The sequence below is a fragment of the Anopheles maculipalpis genome, chromosome X (assembly GCF_943734695.1).
Source record: "Anopheles maculipalpis chromosome X, idAnoMacuDA_375_x, whole genome shotgun sequence".
NCBI lineage: Eukaryota > Metazoa > Arthropoda > Insecta > Diptera > Culicidae > Anopheles > Anopheles maculipalpis.
The window spans coordinates 9230138-9248649 of record NC_064870.1 but is presented as its reverse complement, the minus strand read 5'-3'; the positions used below and the strand labels follow the sequence as shown (position 1 = coordinate 9248649).

The following is an 18512-nucleotide window of genomic DNA, read 5'->3' as shown; positions in this document are numbered from 1 at the left end:
AGTTCCAAACTAAATTAGTGATCTGGTCGAGAGAGTAATAGTAAATCAAACAAAAAAAAACATTTCCGAAAAATCTGTCCCTAGCTCCTGAAATAATCTATACGAATTGAGCCCCTGCTCAAACTTAAACTCACGATGGCTTGTTTACATTTTATCATTGATAAACAAAAAGGTTATATACCTGTGTTTTTAAACAAAACAATCCTTCAGCATATCACAAATCGGGGCTCAAATCTTCCTTTGCTGATAGTGTGTCGGAAAATAAAGTGCTACGCTTGCACCTGCGTCTTAACTCTGCGTTCCAGCACTATTCTGGAATCAACGTCTACCACAATGGTTTACCAAACTTAGTTTAAAAAAAATGTATGTATATGTATCATTGCGTCAATTGAAATATGTGTAAAAAGAAAAATAAGAAACGCATAAGAAATTCTCTGCAACCCTGGTACTGGCCTGCCACTACTCCAAAGGAGCAAATACGTTGGAGAAACGATTCAACGGTACGATAACAACCTTAATCTTAATCGTGTTCTGCTGCTCACCGACCATGTATTGGCTAAACTTTCGCGCCCCGATCTGCAGCTCCTCGAACGGTATTAAGTTATCGATATTCAGCACCCGTTGATCGTTGGAGAAGTATGCCATACGGACGTGACAGTTGCGGACGTACTCTTCCTCATTCATCATACCGCAGATGAGGACACCGATCTATGGACAGATGGATACACTAGAACATATTTGTTGCTGTCGAAATTAATGTTAAGCATTGCGCGTAGCATAAGTAAATAGTGAAGAAAACTTGACTCCGTCGTTTAGGAAGAACACTTTGGACATGGTTTTGAAAATTTACGTGACCGCTCGTACTCCATCATCTTGGATAGAGAAACATTAGATCGAAAGAGTCGCTGTTGAAGTCGCCTGGAAGTCTCTTCCGTTGAAGACACATTCCGACCTACCCACGCCGATTTTTACATGTATGACTTTGAGGAGGGGAAGGATTTTGTGGATTTGGGGTCCCTGGGGAGTGAGGGGATTTCCTTGACCCTTAAACCAACCACTGGTATAAGTAAGCTAAACAGATGCATGGGGCCCGACATGGTAGAAACTTCCGATAAGAAGAAATCCTTACCAATACGAATGTAACTCACAGAAGTAGTGAATTTTATCAATTGGCATTTAATTGAGGTATTAATTATGACAAAAAAACTCAATTTTGTATGCGTAACGAGTGCTTCCAACAAAAAAATGTAGGTATAGAATTTACTCTCTGTAACCCGTACAACCTAAGTATAATCTGCGAAGCGCCTAAACAATACATACCATATACCGGCTTTCCGTTCGCATTGCCGTCTGGCAGGTAATCCTCAACCGTACCGTGCGTATGATGCTTTCCGGTATTTCCCGGTTGGTGGCCGCACTGTAGATACCGATCAGTTGGGCCGGTTTGTAGCGTACGCCGAGCGGAAAAAACTCCACATCCCAACCATTGCTCTCCTCTGAAACGATAGCGTGCACATCATTTAACTTTATTCTGCGTGTCACCGTACAGCGAAACCCACTTACCATCGATGTCACTAAAGTTGGTGGGCGAAAAGAAGAACGATGCGACGCTCGAATATTTTTCGAGCTTGTGGAAGCAGCTGATCGCAATCTCCAAACTCCACAGATCGCTCGTGTAGAGCCGGGGTGTGAAAAACAGTTCGCCCGTTTCGCTTTGCCGTATGGCACTGACTTCCTCCAGGCTGCGGGAGTGAAAGTTCATCCCGTCCGCTACCCGTGCCACGTAGAACTCTTTCAACATCCGCACGGACGCAACGCTCATCAGCACGTTCGCCAGCTGGGGAAGGCTCATCATCGCGAACCGTATGTGTACCAGGACACCGTTGATCAGCTTGTTAATTGCACTTTCCCGATCCTGCTGGCGCATATCGGCCCGTTCATCTATCTGTGACTTCTGGTACCGAAACCAGCTTTCGACCAGCTCGTACAGCCGAAACTCACTGCGCACGACTAGATCGTTCTGCTGCAGCAACCAGTTCATCAGGCCGATATTTAGCTGCTCCCAGCCCGGGGACGCGACTATCCGCTCCAGGTTCCACTTGAGATAGTTCTCGAGCAGCGTTATCAAATCCTTCCGCCCCGGACAGATCAGCAGCGCATTGTGCAGCCACTCGACGAAGTGTCCTTTAGCGGTGGCCTTGTTCACGTGTCGCTTCATGTAGTCGATGCAGATCTGGACCAGATCGTGGATGTTGTACTTGTCGGCGAGCTTCAGTATGTACACGGCAGTATCGACCGAGATCGTCATTTTGCCAATGTACATGTAGCGTAGAAACTGGGGAAACACGTCTTGACATTTGTCCTCCTCCTGCAGCGTGATGACTGCGTCCCCGAATTCGCGCCACGTCGCGTTCATCAGCATCACCTGAAAGACGTCACTGCTGGCACAGAGAATGATCCGGTGGGCTGGGTACTGGTTTTCGCCCACCACGAGCGTTACATCCGACATTAGCCGTTCCGCGTACAGGTTGGCAATCTTCTGCAGCACACTATTCGTGTTGTAGAGCTGTAGTAGTGGTTTTGCGAGAAATAGAACAGAAAATTGCATATGTTTAGTGTGAGTTTAGAGAGTTCTTTAAAGTTATTTACGAATGTTTTATTTAACAACATTAGCTTTCAAGATTTTCCAAATAAATTAGTGAGCACAATGAGTATCCATCGCTAAATAAATGTACTGTATAGCAGTTCAATTACACTAGAACGATCAAGATTAAGCAAGGGACTGATCACTTTTGACGGCGGATATCTCGAGTGCTGTCTACCCATTTTTTCTCATTTCTTCAATATTGCTCATATAATTTGTTTGCAACATAAAACAGTTTTACACATCATTGTAGTGTGAAAAATAACTGAAGAAAAAATATTATTTTTAGAAAACGATCCTACATACGTTTAGAAAAGTACGATACTAATGTATAATAAAACATAAGTTTACGAAAGCAATACGGTAATAGTAGCAAGGTTAGAGCTCTTTGCAAATGATTTTTAATTGTGCTTTGGTATCTTGCATATGTAATGCTGCCCACTTTTCTATCAGTCCATAGGATCGTTTTCTAAAAAAACATTTTTCCTGCTAATATTCCTTACACTACAATGATTAAAAAATAATTTTATGTTGGAAACTAAGTACATGATAAATTATGGAAAAATTTAACAACATCGGTAGGATAGAATTCGAGATATCTGCCCTCGTAAATGACCAGTCATTTTGACTGGTCATGGATTGTACTTTAAAAATTCAATACCAGTCAATATTACTGGTAGGCCGTTCTAGTGTTAACCCGTGTTGAGCTCTCGGACTGGAGTATGGCACTCCGATCGAAGATGAGAAGATGTACAGTGACCGCCAATAATATAATACCACTTTTTTGTCTGCTTTTCAAAAAGCTGAACACGATACTTCTACCAGGCATAACTTTCACAAATTCTGGTACAACTGAACTACCCATAGCGTTTTTGTTTTTGTCGAAAAGTTCATGAATGGTTATAATAAAAAACCTGAAATATGTTTGAAAAATTTTTAACACTAAAAAATCTATCTTTGCTATTAGCACACCTAACTAATCCTAGAGAGTGGAGAAATGTAATTTAAAAATTGATAATTTACTTTTATACTCGTATGAGTTTTAATGATACTTCCATCCGAATCGAAAAAAAGCGACTAATAATCGTTTTCATAATCCATCCAAAGACAAGAACATGTTTCCAAAAAGTTCAACTAAATTTTACAAAAAAAAGCTAAGTAGATTCGTTGAAAATTCACTTTACAATCCGGTTTTTACCTGATGTACAATAAGCTCTGGTATTTTATTGACGGTCACTGTAGATGACCTAATCGACGATCTCCCGTAAGAAGGGTGCTGAGACTCCTCCGACTGGATGGGATATTCTTCTTCTTCTTTTTAGCCTAATGACATTGTAGGGCACGCCGGCTATCTGAAGGCTTACTAGACTTGCTGCTGATAGCCCCGTAGTTGGATACTCAGCCCTCACTACGGGGGTACGGTCCGGATGGAATTTGAACACCGGTCCTGCCGTAAAAAGACCAGCTCCGCTGTCGCATCTTCCCAATGGGTGGGATATTGATGCCAAGCAATCGAGAAATGGCAGAGCAAGCGTAACCAAGACTCTTCTGACAAAAAGACGTTTCCGGAAAGGTTGATAAGATGGGTTGATGGGCGTTGATGGGTGATCGATAGTATTGGTTAAAGCATTTTAGCTGGAGAAGAACCAGGAACTGTAGACCTTTGTACTGTTTTCCTCTTGCAACGAAAGTCATAATGCTGTGGTTAATGAAACATTTCCTACATCCGAAGCTGGTACACATCACTTACCATTTTGAGTCCCATATCTCCATAATCCTGAACGTCAATCATCGAGCAGTCTTGCGGGTATTCACAAGGGTCCGTGTCCAATTCCATTTTGCGTTCCTTCAAGGCTTTTCCTCCGATTAAATGCTTAAACCATAGCCTGTCCTATGGCAACGTAACGACACTTTTACCTACACAATGGTTGTGCTTGGTGGTGACTAATCTTGGGAAGTTAGTGTTGATCACAGATTCGACCCCACGGATTGTGGCGTGTTAAGACTAGCAAAGGAAGCAAGCAACCATGGGACCTTCTTCGACTTCAACTTCTTCTGCTCCTCGTATACCTGACGATGTACAGTCACTTAACGCCGTGGTGTAGAATGATTCACCGTACTGTATCTGCGTAGTTTAACAAACATCCTTTCCCTCAGCACCGAGCAGCGTCACAGGCTGTAAATTTGCCCTTACGAGCGGAATGCACCGCCTACAGATGTTTCCAGTCTAAATCCGGAATGCGAGAGGCGATGGCAGTTTCAGAGACTCAAAATCTCTATAAATAAACGAAAGAAAATAATCCAGGCTCGGGTCCAGCAGCTTGTGTATCAACGCAATTTCGTAGCAATCGCAGCTACCTGTGCGTTCTGAATTTCAGCACACTGTGTGGATGTGTAAAAGCCGCAGTTCGAGCTGAACTTCGAAGTTCCTTCCGCGATTACGCAGGGCTTTTTTCCTATCGGGGACAGTTTTGATTCTTTCACCAGCAACAAGATAAATTCGACACAACACGCTCGGAGAAGATGGGAAAGGCCTTCGAAAATGCTACCAACAGTGTTGCGATTAGAAGAATAGAACGCTTTTTCGTGTTTGACACAGATGGTAAAGATGCGTACAAGTTGCCAGTTGGGCTCAAGGTGTATAGAGACAGTTGTACCCCTATTGTCAAAATTTCCCTAATAACCACTAGTAAGGGATTTTTAATATAAATTTGTCTAAATAGTACTACAGTTGGCAGATTTTGTCAATAGCGACGATTACACGCAAACCCCCGTGTACATCAATCATAAACAACTATAGTTTGAGTGTTTTTGCATTGCAAAAAAATAAAATAAAATAAAAAATAGCGTATGTTATTGTTTATCATCCTTACCACTCCATACCAAATTATAGGCAACCTGCCTATAATTTGGTAGTTGGTTAGTTAATCTTCACTACGGGGAACGGTCGGGATGGGATTTGAACCCCGGTCCTACCGTTTGAAGACCCGCGCCGTTGTCGCCTTATCACCGCTCATTGTATGAGGAAATATTAATTATAGAAAAAAATACATTTTGATGTTTTCTTCAATCGATTTTTGTTTATTTAATTGATTGAACAAATGAATGCAAAATTATGTTGGTTTAACGAAAATTTCAAAAATTATCTCTGGATAGTTTCTAGAACTGCAGTTGCCAAAATTGTCCCAAAACTGGTAATCATTTTTCGCAACTTCATTTCTCAGCAGCGTTCTCGGACTGTCTGCGAGCACTCAATAAAGTTTCGTAAAATGAAAATCTCCTCTAGAGTAAAAAAATGGATCACCGCCCGAGATTCGAACCCTTAAACCGATGGTAAACAATGGCTCGAGTGGTGAATTTACATAAATATTGCACCAAAAGTACCACCTGTACCATGTAAACCTTGTGCAGAAACGGCAACGTATCGGTAACATAATCCGTGCCGGCTCGATAATCCGGCCTGCTGCTGTTGGAATGGGCACGGATAAGCGAAACCGTACCATCTCACTGGAGAACGGTGCATAGAGAACACACAGACGTACGGAAAGTAAGATTGTTTCACCGATGTGTCGCAAAATACGGCTGCAATCAATCGCCTGACGGCGTGAATTAATTCAACCCACAAAGCGGGCACCATTCTAATCCAGTGGCCCATCAGTGTTCGGGTTGTGTTGCGCGGTCACACGGCTGAATTAGTAGCAAACTCGTACGCCGGATTGTATTGGTTTGGTGTCGTCGGTCAGGTCGGTCGGTTCGTGCGAGACACGGCATCGCAGTAGCAGCGGTGGATTGATTTTTGCAGTACGTCGAGAAGAAAGCCTTGAGCCGCACGGGTGCAAGTGCCCAAAAAGTCCACCTGTGTGTGGTTGTGTGTCGCACGATCAACGGAGCCACCATCGTCAGCTGCGTGCTGGGTAAGTGTTGCCGACTGTTTTCGATTGGTCCCACGTAGTGGAGAAGTAAAGGAAAAAAAATCTGGTTCCATCGTGTCGCGTCCATACGTTCCGAGGGTTAATTGTGGTTTGGGGTGTTTGTAGCTCAAGCGGGCAGCACAAACACACCGTTACGGATGCATCTTTCATTCACTAAAATGCATGTTAAAAACGGTTCCAACTGCACAAAACAGCTGCCATTCCAATCGATCCATCCTATATTGACAGCTGCATTCGTTGGTATTCTTTCTTTCTTTTTTTTTGGGTTGGTTGGAATGTTTGTATATGTTCCCCCCCTGACCCCCACGCTCCACATGCGCCATCGAGGGTAACACCGTGTGGGGTGCGTGGACGAGTTTTGGTTCTTTTTGTCCGTTATACATTCTGACACAAAATTACCATTTCGTGGGGGAAACAGAACAGAAGAAAGAAAAAAAAACAAATCATGGGAATCCCTTGTGCTGAGGATTATCCACACGAACGTACGCAAAAAATGCTTTAAATGAAGCCATAGAGAGGCAGCAGTACAAAGCGAAACTGTGCTTGGTCAAACGAGAATTCATTTGAAACGTTTTACCTTTTTTTCTCCTTTTTACCCTAAGAAAGGTGAAATTCCACATTAAAAACCATCGATGTCCATTATATACACGGCACGGAGTCGCATCTCACTCAAGGGAAAACATTCACCTGCACCCAGCAGCAGCAGCAACCCTTTCTTTATGACAAGCTGTTTTTGAAAGTGTGCTCAAGTGCATCCAGTGCCATCCGCGTGCACAAGCGCGTATGTAGGTCAGGGTGTGTGAGTGCGTGTCGTGGACGGTTTTCCGCCTTTTAAAAATCGAGATGGGTTTCTTTCTTCTTGCGTACTTAGTGGGTGCATTGTTAGCTTAATGTTACATTAAATTGCAGCTTCTGTTACATTCTGTGCGCGTATTGAATCAGAATGGAAATTAATGGTTCTACACTCATACACACGCGCGATTTATTACGATGGCACGGATTGCGTAACTATTGTTTTCCCGTGCATGCTGGAAAAGGTTTTTGCATTTTTTCCCCCCGCAACACTTCTTTACCTCGCTACAACAGTACTCCACCCCCCCCCCCCCCCCCACTGGGCCAACCTCGGTGAAAGGCCGGTTGCGATCCCAGCGTACCCAGTAGTGATGAGCATTGCGTTGCGGACCTATTGGGTTCGTTCCGTTCCTTCAACGGAACGATCGAAACTTGAATCACGGAGTAACTTTTTTTGCTTATATTTTTTTTCTGTCCAGTAGAATGTTAAAACATGGTTTCTAATCCTTTTTTCCCAGTAGTTCTGTTTGGGATTTATAAAATCAGGTGAATCCCATTCGCTCCGTTGTTTAAACAGGTGACTAGTGGTGGGAAGTCTGGAATGGATTGATGAATCCACTCCGACTTTGACGTATAAAAAGCGGAGTAGTCCGGAGTAATGCCCGATATGAACTCCGGAGCGCACTGCAGAATCATCTGCTCGTTACACATAGTCTCATAATATAGACACCTTGTAGTAAATACATCTGATAGTATCACAGTAATCCGTAGCAACCTGCAAATATGCAGTGCACTCCGAAGAACACTCCGAATTACTGCGGAGTAGTTACTCCACAGCAAAGAAGAAGCAGTAAGGTGTCAAAAAATTTGTTGTGGAACCTTGCTGTCCTCTCTAAGGAAGGAAGGACCTTGATCAACGATATTGTTGGGTAGACGAGAAGAATAGACATTCATCTCCTGCACAGACAGGGTATCGATTCACAAAATGAAATTGTAGAACTGCTTAGAGGAATATGTCATGAGAATAATGGAAAGCCAATTTTGGAACTTTGCAATCATATGATGAAATTTTGCCACAATTCAGTAGCAAATCTCCCCTTATTGAATGCATTATTTCAACTACATTATTGTAAAGGATCTAAAAAAGCATGCAATAATCCACTTATTATTTGAAATAATCCACTGAATGGTGTAAAAGATCCATTATATGGATCGAAACCCTGTCATGTGACGTTTTTCAGTTTTTGTTGAAGTAGGTTCGTTCCATTCCGTTAAAAAAAAAATGAAACTGTCCCATCACTAGTACCCAGCCTCCCTAAAGGCCTTCGTTTGGAATGTGTCAGATAAAAAAATGAGATAATTTGCATCGTGCACCATCTGCAAGTGGTCATCAGTGCATACCACGTGCACAATTGCTCCAATGATATCACACACAGCTACACAGGCAATAATAGTTCCCGTACCCAAAAACGACCAAATGTTGCGAAACAATCGTGACGCAAAAAATATGCAATCAACCAAATATAACCAAATGTTCAACTATCAGAAAGCGAGAAAGAATGTGTGAGCAGAAGAGAAAAAAAAAACACACATACACACACAAGCTTCTAATGTCACTTGTGGATCAAAGGGCAAACAGTACCAGAATAGCACGTGACCACTGGGTAAGTTCTAGCTGTGTACACAGTCGGTTGATTTTGCACTAATCGTTAATGCGAAAAGCAAAACAAGAATTCTAATGCACTTGTAACACCCTCTTTCAGTTGCCAGCAGTTGAACGTTGAGCAATGCATTTTCCAACAATACGAGGTTCAAAATTACAGTACATCCTGGCTTTGGGGCGGCCCCCGGTAGTAATAAAATACGGCTGGACCGGGGTTCAAATCTCATTCGGACCGAGTTCCCCCGTAGTGAGAACTGACTATCCAACTATGGGGTATAAGTAAATTTATTAAACTATTTGATGCGTCGTGGCCTGGTAGGTCGTTTAAGCTAAGAAGATCCCCAATGGCTCTAAATACGGAAACTGAGAGGTCGAGACGAAAATTCAATTTTAATTTACTGATAAAAACAGGAGGGGGGAGGGTGTGGGGGCAGCGCCAATTTTTTGTTTTTCGAACCACATCACAAACACATGTGCGTGCGTTTTAGTTGATGTTTCTCGACCACACTTTAAAACCTCTCGAAAGATCTTCTCTGCATAGTTTTAAAAGTTTGTGTGCGCCTCTCTCCCTTCCAGCCGGACCACGACTTACAAAAAATGGGATTCGATTCCCTCCTGGAGGTACCTCCCGCGTGAAAGACCATTACCGCTACCACTTAGCTAGCAAGCCATCCCGAACAGTGGCACGATCAAGAAGAACAAAACCAAGCGATCGGTCCGGCAGTAGCAAACTAAACGACAACACATTAAGCGGGTTCGCCCGGTACGGTTCGATGCAACACGCGTAAATCATTGTGATCTATCACGCGCGCCCTCATATACCCTCATCCACTTAATAGATTTGTGCTCATTTCGGTATCCACGCTGGACACGATTGAACGGCGAGTCATTTTCAATTACTGGCCGGCCGCATCTGCCGATTGGATTGAATTGGTGAAGCATTTTCATCAAATTGCGAACAAGCGTCGGGTATATGTGTGTGTATGGTGAATGATAACACAAACTTCGCTGATTGTACGTTTATTGCTTTACTTTTCGGTGCTTCACGTGTGAACGTACTGTATTGATGCTATCCGTTTTTTTATTTGGTGTCTAACACTGATTCCGGAAGCCTTTTTTTCTCTATTCTTTCTTCCGGTTCTTTGTGGTAGAGAATAGATGGTGGAGATACTCACCTGGCGTGTGTGGGTATGCGCTCATGTAAATTATATTACAATTAACATCATCACACATCCCAATATACAGCAAGAAGGGGTGGAAAATTGAAAAGCGAGAACAAATTTCACACATCGGGAGGGGGGGGGGGGGGTGGAAACGGCCTCACAATGGCACCTTCAAATCTAGAGTGTTAATAGACATTTTATTAGCAAATTGTTAACACCTTTGCCGGGGTGTGAACGGGATGTACCGTTTCATGTACAATTATCGACGATATTTTCAATGCTGCATATTAATTTCTCACAGAGGGGTTTGAGATAGATTGAGCCATCGATTTTTTTGGGAGATCACGCACCAGCCAGATAAAAAAAAAGTTTTTAAACGTATTTTAAACAGCCATCCAAAAAATAACTCACGGCACTAACAATTAACGTTAGCCTGTCCAAGCACAGAGCTTGCTCACATGAGCCCTTTGAACCATTCTCTGTGAGATGAAACTACAACATGAAACTTTTTGCTTCTGTTTTTTTTACATACATCATTCAGCCTGTTACACAGAGTAGTGTGAAGCATATATATAAAAAAACAACACGAGACATGATCGATTTTTTAATTAATTTTTTCCATGCCACTTTTGCTATGGCGTTCTCTGGGTGGCAACTGACATCATTCCAGCGAGGTTGGCATAGGCCATTTAGTTTCCGTTGTTTTTTTTTGTGTTCTTCTCGACTGTGCTGTTGCATAAATAGTCAAAAAGGCCACAGCAATATCATTCTCCGTTTTCGCGCGTCAAACGAACGATCCGAAGGCACGTCGGTACGACAACCGTCGCCCTGCTGTTGGTTGCAGCATTCACGTGACGCTCTCTTAAAAAGCAAACAGTGTGTGTTTGTACGACGGGAATGGTGAGAAACTGCATAATGTACGATTTGGATGTTGGAGGCGAGTTAAATGCTTTTATTTATTGCCACTGGAAGTGCATCTTATTATTGGCAACGAAACTCGTACGACGGTAAAACACTGTCTATCGATCGATTTTTGCGTTGGAATTTTGCAATGTCATGTTGTGTTTTTTTTTTTTTCGTTGGCACTGCCTATATAACCTCCAGAGGTCGTGTGCTGTGATGTGTGTAACCGCAGCTGGATTGTCAAAAACTGGGATATTATCTCAACTTGGACATGGAAAATTGCCGAAGTCCTCAACGGTACCGCTCACGGTCTAGTGCCGTCGACTTTTTATTCAAATATTCCGGAATCTCTTGCGGATGTATCATCGTTAAATTTGGATCGCACATGTGGCCGATCCGAAGGCGGACCCGTTGGTAAAGGCAGGACCGGAATGTTCAAATTCCATCTGGACCGCGACCTAAGACCTACTAAGAAACTAGGACGGTCTGACGAGCTCAATTCTTCGTCTTCTTGGATTATTCAAGCTTGGACACGTCGTGATCATATGGCCAGTTCACTCAGCCATCCGTTTCCAAGGCACTCGATCTAATGCTGCAACCCTTCACCCATCTCTGACCGTTTTGATTTCATCTGGATCGCTGACGCGAGTACATTTCTTTGAGTACATTACACATCGCCAACGATAGTTCTAAGCGCTCACCGTTCGTAAATGGCGTCCTCCGTTAGCATAGCTCAGGACTCGTACCTGTCTATATCCAGCATTGAGTGTGTTTCTGGGTCGCAGTTGTTTGTTGAACTCGTAGCACGGTTTTCCTGAATTCCTTCAATCCTAGCTACGAGTAAAATCATGTCAAGACAGCCTTAAGGTTGTAAGTGCCCTCAGAAGAAGATCCTACATACTCCTTCGGGAGACTTTTGGCAATTTCCCAATCTCTAATAGTCTAATCCAGTACTGCAGAGGTAGTTTAATTAGTTCTCCCAATCACTCAACCGGTTTTCCAGTTATCATTTGTCACCGTGACTACCGAGACACGAGAAAGAGAGAGAGAGAGCAGGCACGACCATGTCCATCCGCTAGAACTTAAAGATGGAAGGTAATGTGGTGCCTTCTTATCAGGCCCAGGCACACCGGTCGGTGGGAAATCGTAAATTTTAATTAAATTCTCCCGCCGTAAAGCGCCAACGTCAGCCCCGTGGCACGCAACAGTTGTCCGAATGCTGCGCTTAACGAAGCCCCATCTTCCGCTGTGAAGATATGATATGCCTGCTGGTGTAGATGCGTCTATACAGGCAATCCTCACCTGTCATATGACTTGCGCTCAGGTGTAGAGCAAAAAAAGAGGCTCAACTTCTCGAGCACGGCGTATGGCAATACGTACAACAATGATGCAGTTAGTGTGTGGGTTGTGTGTAAATAGTAAGAATTATAAGTATGGAAAGTTATAAGTAGGGCAGAGGCAGAGATCCACCAAGTGTATATGGGCGGGTGGGGGTGTCCAATATTGGAGCACTATTGCGCTATTAATTGCGTTAGATAATGAGCGAAAATAGGCAAAGGTGTAATTAAGCGTACTTGTCACAGTCGTGTTTGTGGCTGCTCATCAAGTGGGTGCGATATCTTTCCGTTCTTGTTGGTGTTGCTGTGTTTATTACTTTCATTAACACCGCGACCGAGTGTGAGAGAGGGAGAGAAATCAATTGATGACACACATCACCACACCACATACAACCACGGTTGACTTATCTATTTTCTTTCCAGATAGCTTGGGCAATTTATTGAGCGAAGAAGTCGCTTTTGCTGCTATATAACATTTTCGGGCACGATCTGGTGCCCGCGTGCGCAAGAAGACGTCGACAGCTCGGGGGCCCTGACGTAGTTTTTTTGTTTTTGTTTGATTGAACGCTGTATCACTGCTTGCGACTCTACCAGCCAGGTTGACAGGTCGAGGGGAGGTACGGGAATCTGGAGCGGGCGCCAGCACCGAGCGCGCGAGTTCTTACTGATCCGTGGCTGTAGATAGAACGCGTGAGAAGGGGAGAACGAACGCTGCTCCGGTGGCCTAAGCCTACTGTCCCAACAGCTGGAGCAGTGACGACGCGAAGGGTGCAACGCGAGATACATATATAAATGTATTTATGCTATCGCGATTCGTAGCATTGATTAGCAGTGTCTGTTAGGAGGTCGACCAGTGCGGATCGGGAAAATTGTACATCGTTGAGCATTAGGCCGCAACTCTCGTCCATCAAACGAAAGCCTTGAGCGAGCAGCGCCATTGAATATCTCGTAGTCTAACAGCGCATCGTGTCCCAGCAGTACGTCGCCGGTGTTGGCTCGGGTTTGGTAGAGCCGGATAACTAAGTAGGCTGTGCAACGAGACCCAGGTTTCGCCAACTATTACAACATCCAGTAGCAGAACTTTGAGTGAAGTGGTGACGCTTCGAAGAGAGAGAGAGAGAGAGAGAGAGAGAGAGAGAGAGAGAGCTAGAGAGTGTGTGTGTGTTGCAGTAGTAGTTTGCTTATCTCTTGCGAAGGCTTTGTTCCGGTGATATAAATATCTTACCGAGGGTGCGGTGTTTGTACGGTTGGGTGAAGCGCGCACCAGGTGTTGTTGTGTGTTGGTAGTGAAAACTAATCGGAAGGCTCTGTTCCGTTCAGGTTGCGCCCGGCAGCAGTGTAGTTTGTGCCACGAATCGAGCCAGTACTAGCGGATCGTGCGGGGAAGGTACGTGCAGCAAGACCATCCAGAGCCAGAGTTAACTACGCCATACCGGGCTGGGACAACCAACAAAACACTTGCCAAGATGAGTATGAGTAAGTGTTTACGCCACACCGTCCAACATTCTTCAATCAATCAGCAATACAAATTCAAACCCCCATTGGAAGAGTGTGCAGTGCGATTAGTTGCGTGGAGTCCCATTAATTCGCCCTCTACTCCGCAGGTTCGTACACCGAGAGCAGCTCGGAGGAGGATGATCTGTCACCGCGCGATAAGGTGCAGCAAAACTCCAAGGGGTACGCCGATTTCTGCGTCCGCAACATCAAGCAGCATGCGTTCGGGCGCCACGAGATCGAGATCGCCGAGCAGGAGATGCCCGGCATAATGGCGCTGCGCAAGCAGGCGCTGGACGACAAACCGCTGAAGGGTGCGAACATTGTCGGCTGCACGCACGTGAACGCGCAAACGGCCGTCCTGATCGAGACGCTGATCTGTCTCGGTGCGAACGTTAGATGGGCGGCCTGCAACATCTACTCGACGCAGGTAGGTTTTAGCTCGGGGCTTAAATAATTGCGATTTTTATAGCAATTTTCCGCGTGCCACGTCCACAAAGACATATGAGAAGGTTCTGTAATGGTTTCATTGACCATCTGGTCGAAATGAGCTAGAGTTTGTTTGAAGTCTTCAATTCATTGCACCTCCGACTAATAATATCTTATTTTTAACGCTTTAAAGCTGAGGACACTGTCCACCCACAATCGATCATCAGCTATATACTCGGGGCACCTGCTCATTATACTGCGCGGGTTGACCGGAAATCGTCCAAGTATCGTTGGTTGTTGCATTTGCTTGTTTTCACTTAAAAATCCCCCCCCCCTCCCCCCCAACAGTTTTTTTACGATAACAGAGACACAACACAACTGCGAGTGAGCTGAAGGGGTTGGTTTTTCGGTCAGGTCCTCTCATACTACTTCTCTTCCTCCTCCTCCACCTACTTCTGCTCCAACTTATTTACGACATTCGCGGCGATGATAAAGATGGGACAAAATAGATAGAGTGGTTCGTTTCGAGCACGCTTGGAAGGTGAATAGAACTTCTCGCACTCGGTTATAGATAATGAATTGCTACTCCGAAGCATCGTTTCCAGCGATCCACCACCGCACCACGTTTGCTTTTTGTTGTTGTTGCGTGCTAGTTGTTTTATTACTCAATTGCCGGGGTACCGTGCATATCGCAGTTGTCTAGTGACGTGTTTCCGAGAGTCATAACGTTTTGCGTACCTGTTTAGGTTGCCCCGACTTCCCAACTGCATTCGCCAGCCCCTAGGCGCGAGGTATCAGGGGGGGGTGGGCGGTGGGTTTTTTTAGGATGCATCACGTGCACGGCCATTCGGTTCAGCAAACATGCAACTTAAGTTTATCTTTTTGCTATCCTACCTCAAATATCTGCTACTGGCAGATTTGTCTACCACTGTTGACACGAGCATCAATTGTCCCTCGGTTGGCAAAACCTTCACCACACTATCTAGACAATGTAGCACGACGGTAGGTTTGGTACCGTTTGTTGGTTGGGATGACACGGAACATTTTGAAAAATCCGACCGTTAAGGTTTGGAGAGACACTTCGCCTCAAGTGAAGTTGGGAATCGTGTGAAGATAACGTCACTATCGGGGACCAACGGCGAATGTGCTGTGTGGCGTCAGTGGTCCTCGTGTGTTTGAAGAGGATTTTATCTGCTTTCGTTGGCATGGATGCGATTGCACGTATGTTTAAATTTCCTGCAGATATCCGTCAGATCAGCAGCTCCCAATGTTAATCGTTAGGTTTTATACCTTTCCTCGTAATTTCTTTTCAAATTCTCGTGCAACATCTGTAGAGTTTGCTTAACACTTCAATAGACACTTTGCAAATGTGGCGAGGTGACAAGTCTAGTAAGTCATTGGATGGCCGGCGTGGCCTAGAAGGGCATTAAGACAAGCAGAAGAAGCAGAAGACGAAGAACTTGTAGTCAGGGAAATATCCCATCCTGTGCATACTGTCTCTGAAGTCTTCATATTTATCTAAATTTCGGCAAGAATTCCGATATCCTTGTAGAAGTGTTGTGACCTCATTCCAACTGTTTCCAAAGGCACTACAAGGAACACAGCTGTTAGTATATTTTTTAGAAGATGGAATAACCACTGACAATGATTAGGTGACTGATTATCCTTGGATATGTGTAGAGTGCTTGATCTAATCAGCTTGGCTCCTAGTCCTGGGATTTTGTTAGGGACAATTTTGAATGGCTAACAAACTCCTTCTCTGCACATTTTTTTTTTTTATTCAATCGCACAGAATGAAGTGGCGGCAGCACTGGCCGAAAGTGGAGTTCCGATTTTTGCCTGGCGCGGTGAGATCGAGGAAGATTTCTGGTGGTGCATCGACAAGTGTGTCCACGCGGAAAATTGGCAGCCGAACATGATCCTGGACGATGGGGGCGATGCAACGCACCTGATGCTGAAGAAGTATCCGGTGATGTTCAAGATGATCAAGGGTATCGTGGATGAGAGCGTTACCGGCGTTCATCGGCTGTACCAGCTGTCGAAGACGAGCAAGCTAACCGTGCCGGCGATGAACGTGAAGGACGCAATTACCAAGACCAAGTTTGACAGCCTGTACAGCTGCAAAGAGTCGGTTATTGACAGGTGAGTTTTTTTTTTTTTGATTGGTGCATAAGTGCGGCGTGTATGTTGATTGATAGGGGTCCGACTTTGACAAATCGATTGTCTTGCCTGTTGCACTATCGTTTTGCAATCTCTGCCTCTTAGTCTGAAGCGTGCCACGGACATAATGATTGGTGGGAAGCAGATTGTGCTGTGCGGGTACGGTGAGGTCGGCAAGGGTTGTGCCCAAGCGCTGAAAGGGCTCGGCTGTATCGTGTACGTGACGGAGATCGATCCAATCTGTGCGCTGCAGGCGTGTATGGATGGGTTCCGCGTGGTGAAGCTGAACGAGGTAATTCGCACGGTGGACGTGGTCATCACCTGTACCGGCAACAAAAATGTGGTGACGCGCGAACACATGGACAAGATGAAGAACGGTTGCATCGTCTGCAATATGGGACACTCGAACACCGAAATCGACGTCAACAGTCTGCGCACGTCCGAGCTGCAGTGGGAAAAGATGCGGTCCCAGGTCGATCACATCATCTGGCCCGGTCCGGACGGGAAGCGCATCATACTGCTTGCCGAGGGACGGTTGGTGAATCTGTCCTGCTCGAGCATCTCGTCGTTTGTGGCCTCCATCTCGGCTACCACGCAGGCGTTGGCACTGATTGAGCTGTTCAATGCACCGCCCGGTCGCTACAAGGCGGACGTGTATTTGCTGCCGAAGAAGATGGGTACGAATTCTCTGCCGAACAAAAAAGTAGAACCTTCTTTTTACAAAAGCTTTTCTCGTACCTTCTTTACAGACGAGTACGTCGCCAGTCTGCATCTTCAGACGCTCGATGCACATCTGACGGAATTGACCGACGAGCAGGCACGGTACATGGGCCTCAACAAGGCCGGTCCGTTCAAGCCGAACTACTACAGGTATTAGTATAGCAAGCGCGCTTCGTTTCCGGTTAGCATCTGTGAGTTTTTCTGGTGGATACACGTGGAAGGGCAACAATTTTTACTGGACGGAAGGAAAAGGACACAGATGCATATGATGAGACCGGACCGGGCAGTTATCGGAAAGATCAAACGCATTAGAACAAAGCGAATTTATGAAGAGAGCAAGACGAGTGAGAGAAGAAGGAGTAGAACGCAACATCACTTTGGAACCGTCGTAGGCTTTCGCGGGAGCCACACAAAATTACTGAGAACCCCAGGTTATACCAATTGTAAGGATAGTACTAACAGAGCTATGCAGCGATAAACACAACACAAATCGGGGAAAAAAGCAGCCTTTTTCCAAGCTCATAAAACAAACGGCCATTTGTTTTTTGTTTTCCTGGGAACCACGTGGACGTTTGTTTTATAATATTGGAAAAAAAACTGTAATACACACACACACGAACACAAATACTAACACACTTTCTCTAGCATTTAGGAGATAGATTTAGGAGAAAGAGATATAACAATGCAAAGGAAGACTGGATGCGCGCTCAATGGACTGGTAGCGAATCCCCTACTCGATCTTGAGGAAGTAGAATCCACCTATATCCGGGATCTGTGCATTCGAATATCGCGGTTTACAGGCTGTACAAAGCGCCAGTATGTGTGTGTCTTGCGCTGTGTTTCCGTATATTTTAAAACAGACAAATCCCACCTGTCATGTAACCTTCGGAACAAAAAGCCTATCGGTGTAAAACAAACAAAAAAAAACTTGAACACTGGCCGCTTCGTGTACCGGTAGGCGTGTTTTAAAATCGAAATTAAATCATTCATTTTAACGTATTATTTCTAACTTTTCTTTTTAAACTCAACTGTGCCCAGTTTTCGGCAGGTTAGCAAAACAAGCATAATTAAGAAAAGAAAAAAAAACTCGTTAAAGGAAGTATTCTTTTGACTCCTTTTTATGGTAGACACCAACGGTTGTTCGTCAAATATGAATTTCGCGTACATTTAGGTGGATATTTACCGAAATATCGACATTTTCGCGCACCGTTTGCGAACTATCGTCCGATTTTGCTTTGGACCGATACTTCGGCTGGTTTCGTAATTATGCAAACT

At 44.6% G+C, this 18512-nt stretch overlaps 4 protein-coding genes across 4 annotated transcripts in view; 2 read left to right on the top strand and 2 right to left on the bottom strand.

Annotated features, from left to right (window-relative positions):
* The window catches only part of LOC126560710 (ras-related protein Rab-10-like), a 254816-nt gene extending 241643 nt beyond the window's left edge, over nucleotides 1-13173 (top strand). Inside the window, exon 5 of the mRNA XM_050216670.1 lies at nucleotides 13164-13173. The gene's annotated coding sequence lies outside the window, so the exon portion shown is untranslated. The remainder of the gene's footprint in view (nucleotides 1-13163) is intronic.
* Nucleotides 1-18512, bottom strand: part of LOC126563177 (synaptic vesicle glycoprotein 2B) — a 383950-nt gene that overhangs the window by 92398 nt on the left and 273040 nt on the right. The gene's annotated exons all lie outside the window — the stretch shown is intronic.
* On the bottom strand, nucleotides 460-4483 carry LOC126557386 (BTB/POZ domain-containing protein 17). The gene is made up of 4 exons (XM_050213139.1): nucleotides 4395-4483; nucleotides 1564-2566; nucleotides 1321-1496; nucleotides 460-708 (listed from the first exon to the last, which is right to left on the bottom strand). Exons 1-4 carry the CDS (start codon nucleotides 4479-4481, stop codon nucleotides 460-462), a joined length of 1515 nt encoding a protein of 504 aa, XP_050069096.1. The 5' UTR covers nucleotides 4482-4483.
* On the top strand, nucleotides 13852-17416 carry LOC126557734 (adenosylhomocysteinase-like 1). The gene is made up of 5 exons (XM_050213614.1): nucleotides 13852-13910; nucleotides 14039-14358; nucleotides 16150-16499; nucleotides 16623-17194; nucleotides 17267-17416. Exons 1-5 carry the CDS (start codon nucleotides 13901-13903, stop codon nucleotides 17392-17394), a joined length of 1380 nt encoding a protein of 459 aa, XP_050069571.1. The 5' UTR covers nucleotides 13852-13900; the 3' UTR covers nucleotides 17395-17416.

What these genes read in the sequence shown, in the direction of transcription:
- LOC126557386 (XM_050213139.1), bottom strand. Translation starts at nt 4,481, where the DNA reads ATGGAATTGGACACGGACCCTTGTGAATACCCGCAAGACTGCTCGATG. An exon ending in CAACTTTAGTGACATCGATG is followed by an intron (nt 1,497 to 1,563) that starts GTAAGTGGGTTT and finishes CTATCGTTTCAG; the next exon opens with AGGAGAGCAATGGTTGGGAT. An exon ending in GAACGGAAAGCCGGTATATG is followed by an intron (nt 709 to 1,320) that starts GTATGTATTGTT and finishes ATCTGTCCATAG; the next exon opens with ATCGGTGTCCTCATCTGCGG.
- LOC126557734 (XM_050213614.1), top strand. An exon ending in GCAACATCTACTCGACGCAG is followed by an intron (nt 14,359 to 16,149) that starts GTAGGTTTTAGC and finishes TCAATCGCACAG; the next exon opens with AATGAAGTGGCGGCAGCACT. An exon ending in AAAGAGTCGGTTATTGACAG is followed by an intron (nt 16,500 to 16,622) that starts GTGAGTTTTTTT and finishes TCTGCCTCTTAG; the next exon opens with TCTGAAGCGTGCCACGGACA.